The sequence below is a fragment of the Pundamilia nyererei genome, unplaced genomic scaffold (assembly GCF_000239375.1).
Source record: "Pundamilia nyererei isolate P.nyererei 1_Seehausen unplaced genomic scaffold, PunNye1.0 scaffold00035, whole genome shotgun sequence".
In the NCBI taxonomy this organism is placed as follows: Eukaryota; Metazoa; Chordata; class Actinopteri; order Cichliformes; family Cichlidae; genus Pundamilia; species Pundamilia nyererei.
In genome coordinates, this window is record NW_005187436.1 from 2,888,159 (window position 1) to 2,892,171 (window position 4,013).

At 41.3% G+C, this 4,013-nt stretch overlaps 1 protein-coding gene across 1 annotated transcript; it reads right to left on the reverse strand.

Moving 5' to 3' along the window:
- Positions 1-1,386: 1,386 nt before the first annotated feature.
- foxb1a (forkhead box B1a) lies at positions 1,387-3,492 on the reverse strand. Its single transcript, XM_005729995.1, has one exon. The coding sequence runs from the start codon at positions 3,134-3,136 to the stop codon at positions 2,195-2,197; it is 942 nt and encodes a 313-aa protein (XP_005730052.1). The 5' UTR covers positions 3,137-3,492; the 3' UTR covers positions 1,387-2,194.
- Positions 3,493-4,013: the final 521 nt, after the last annotated feature.

A 4,013-nucleotide genomic window follows, 5' to 3' on the forward strand; every position in this document is an offset into this window, starting at 1 on the left:
AAAAAAAAAAACGTTCCATTTCTTAATGTGGTTTTAATGCAAGCCTAATTATTATTTTCTGATTAATCTGCTTCTAAATTGTAATCTGGTCTTCCAGTTTAAATACATCTAATCACCCAGAGTCAGAATTAATGTTACACACACACAGATGCACAAAGTTGGGGTGGAGGGGTGGGGGGCTAACACTGTTGTACAAACAGTCCGTGGGGGAGGGGTGGATTTAAATTCCAAAAGGGTCTCGCAGCTCGTTTCCTAGTTCCCCAGTCAGCAATGTGTTTGTGAAAAATCAGTCTTTTTGTCTTGCTGAAAAAAGGCTAAATCTACATTGGTGGCCCAGTCTAAGTTTACTATTCTTTGCACTTTCAATACAAGTGAATGAGGGAGAATGAAGTGGCCCGAGCCCCCTTATTTGATCTACTGGATTGTATAAAGTGACGGAATTCTAATGTATTTGCTCAATGCCCCGAAATAGGCTGTTGCTTTTCTATAGAGGATGCAGAAACGTCACGTTATTTTTTCAACACTAAAAAAAACAAAAAAAAAAACAACAACCCACACACAAAAGGTAAAAAAAAAGCGTATTTGGCATACGTAGGTATCTCCCTCCGTCTGTATTTACACAACCTGTTGGATAATGTCCCCTGAAATAGAAAAAAAGCACAAGGATGAAACGTTCAGATGCTCTTTTTATAGGAACGAGGGGAAAAAAATGAACATGGCGCTTATTTAATTACCCTCTGTGACGTCTGAAGTCGAAATTATGTAACACTTAATTTAGACACTGTTTGCAGCTTTTCTAAATGTTTATTGTCGGGCCTAATCGTGTTTAGCTCAGCTTGATGAATGAGCCTGGTTGTCTGCGCTGTGGCCAGGGCATCGCAGCTCCATGCATCCTAATCGGCTGCACGATTCATTTCTCTGCCCACAGCCTCCACTGCCTTTCTCACACTCATAAAATTCGTAAAATCATACAGTTCTGGATAAAGATTATTATTATTATTAATATTATTATTATTATTATTATTATTATTATTAGACGGAAATGTAAAACAAATCCCAAAAGTTACATTTACACTATCAAAAAAGCTGCCATTTGTAATAATAATAATAATAATAATAATTCGTATCGTCTTAGATAAAATCTTCAGAATCATTTTGATTGTTTACTTCACTTTTAATGAGAAAATATTTCGATGACCATTTTTTTTCCAATTCATTGCAGACTGTTGGCACACTTTTCGAAAGCACGCATGCTTGCAAAAAAAATTAAAACAAAATTAAAAAATAATAATAATAAAAAACAATTAAAACAACAACAATACCCACGTCATCATCATCAACAACAACAACAACAACAGCAACAACACAAATTTTAAAATGCATGCTTTACCTAAAAAAAAAAAAGTACAAATTTACAGCATCTGATACACATGGTCACCACAGCCTTTTAAATTAAATGCTTCACAGAACATTTTCTGGAAAATAGATATCTAAAACATAAAACTAAAAAGTGCATTTTACAACATTTTTAGTATCAGTTATTTTCAATATTCACATCTTGCATTTTGAGGACTTCTCAAAATTCTACTTTTCAATATTGAAAAGAATTTCGTAACTCGGTTTGCTTTCTTTTTTCTTTTTTTCTTACAGGGATGGTAAGAAGAAATCTAAACCCTATTCCTATTTGGTATACCCTTAACCATCATTCCAGTATTTTTTTTTTCTTTTTATAAAAAAAGCAAACAAAAAGTCATTGCCTCGCAATTTCATTGACATTACAGTGGTCACACAGAAACGGTGCAAAAGTTTTGCCAGTTGATGGAATTGAGAAACTGCAACGGGGGGATTTGGAAGTCACCTTCAAATAAGACTTGATACTGCCAAAACAAACTCCCCCCCACCTCCCCACAGCCCTCCAATTGGATCCCCTCAGTGGCTCCACTTTCAACACTCGCATTTTAAAATAAACTGAAAAATAGAACTATCAAATAATTTATGATTTCAAGAGCAATACTGTACGATTCTGTGCTGGACTTGACACAATTTAAAGCGACACATTCAACACGAACACAAATAAATCGATATGCAAACTGCAACTCGCCTTGATTCCAACAGCAGAAAATATAAACTTTGGGTTTGGTAAAGGGGCCTTGGAGCCAGCCAGCAGTTCGTTTACTAGAAAAAGTTCAGGTGGTCAGTGCACAGCCACAGACTGTAGAGTGGAGGGGCTCGTCAGAGTCTCACTCGGGGTTGCAGGGCTGCTTTGGCTCGTCGCTGTCTGTGGGGACGTCGGGCTCAGAGACTGTGGAGAGTTTGATAGAAACGCGGGGATGTGGGGAGGTAGCGCCGAGAAACCGGGCATGGACGTCGGGGTGGGCTTGATTGGCACCGGGATAGCCGGTAAGGACTGTCCCCCGTGACACAGGGATTTTATGGGCACGCCATAGGCACTGTAGTCGCTGCTTGCCATGGATATTGGGGCCGCCGTGTCAATCACGCTAGTGTTGTACATGTGGGGCCAGGCTGTCGTCAGCTGGTTGTGAAGCGGGTACCCGGCAGACATGGACTGCATGGTGGAGAACGCCAGACTTCCCGGGACCTTGTATTCTCTGGCGATGATGTTCTCAATTGCAAAGGGGTGTTTGAAAGTTGATGACTGAGACACTCCGAGGTTGTAAGTTGACATCTGAGGGAGGTGTGTGCCGGTGGCTGCCAGGGCGCTCAGTCTCAGCTTGGCTTGCTGTTGGAGGTAATGGGCAGCATCCGACTGCTTGCTGGGAGCCAAATGATCAGACACGGGCAACACTTTGAACCTTTTGCGGCGCCTCAAAAAACTTCCATTCTCAAACATGTCCCCACAGTTGGGGTGCAGAGCCCAGAAACTGCCCTTACCTGGTTGATCTGGGCGCCGGGGGATTTTGATGAAACAGTCGTTAAATGACAGGTTGTGACGCAGAGAGTTCTGCCATCGCTGGGTGTTTTCTCTGTAATAAGGGAATCTATCCATGATGAACTTGTAAATTTCACTGAGTGGCAGCATCTTCTCCGGGCAGCTCTGGATCGCCATGGCAGTGAGCGAGATGTAGGAGTAAGGTGGCTTCTGATCGCTGTATGTGTTTCTCCCCGGACGAGGCATCCTCGGTGTATTTTTTCAGCAAACGCAATAATAATAATAATAATAATAAAGTAGCTTCCTTTAATTCCTTGGCGAAAGCTTGCTGCTCTTCATGAAAACAACCGCCGCAGAAAGTTTCAGTGCAGGCAGAGCCGGAGTTGGGTCGTGCGCAAAGCAGCCACTCTGAGCGCCTCTGCAGTGTGCAGGCGAACACGGTCGAGGACGGTGCACATTTATGGAGTGACGGCTGCTGCGAGTCTTTCTTCCAAAGTAAGTCAGCTTGTCCCTCTAGCAGAGCTGAATGGACTTCATTTGGCGTCCTTGATAAGACTAGCTAAGCGTATGCCTCCATGGCCTTCCTCTAACCATCTGATAGTTTTATGTAGTGACATGAACAGAAAAGACCCCTGTAGAGGCGCTCCATTAATGTGCCACCTCTTTGCTATCACATGACAATTGCCATGGGAGGAGGGGGCTGGGAGGAAGGCATAATCTGGTTTCATTTACACCTATTTACATGGACACCTTGGGCCAATGGAAATCATTTCCATTTGAAGACAGAAAAAGGGGCGAGAAGGCTCGGTAACCGGAATTGAACTGCGATGGCACTCAGTGTGTGAAGGTATGCGCTAATACTTCTTCAGCGGACTTTACAGTTGCACCTCACAAGTACGCTATGTGAGGGAACTACGTGGCAAATTTATGTCATTATAAAATGCTTTTAAATATTTATGTTTTTCTTAAAATAGATGCGTGTTTTAAAAACGTGACAATATTCCTGTTTGCGCAGTGATGTATGTATAGAGCTATTTTATAAAGTGTTTTAGCATGCTGATCAGTCTTTTTATTATTATTATTATTATTATTATTATTATTATTATTATTATTATTATTATTA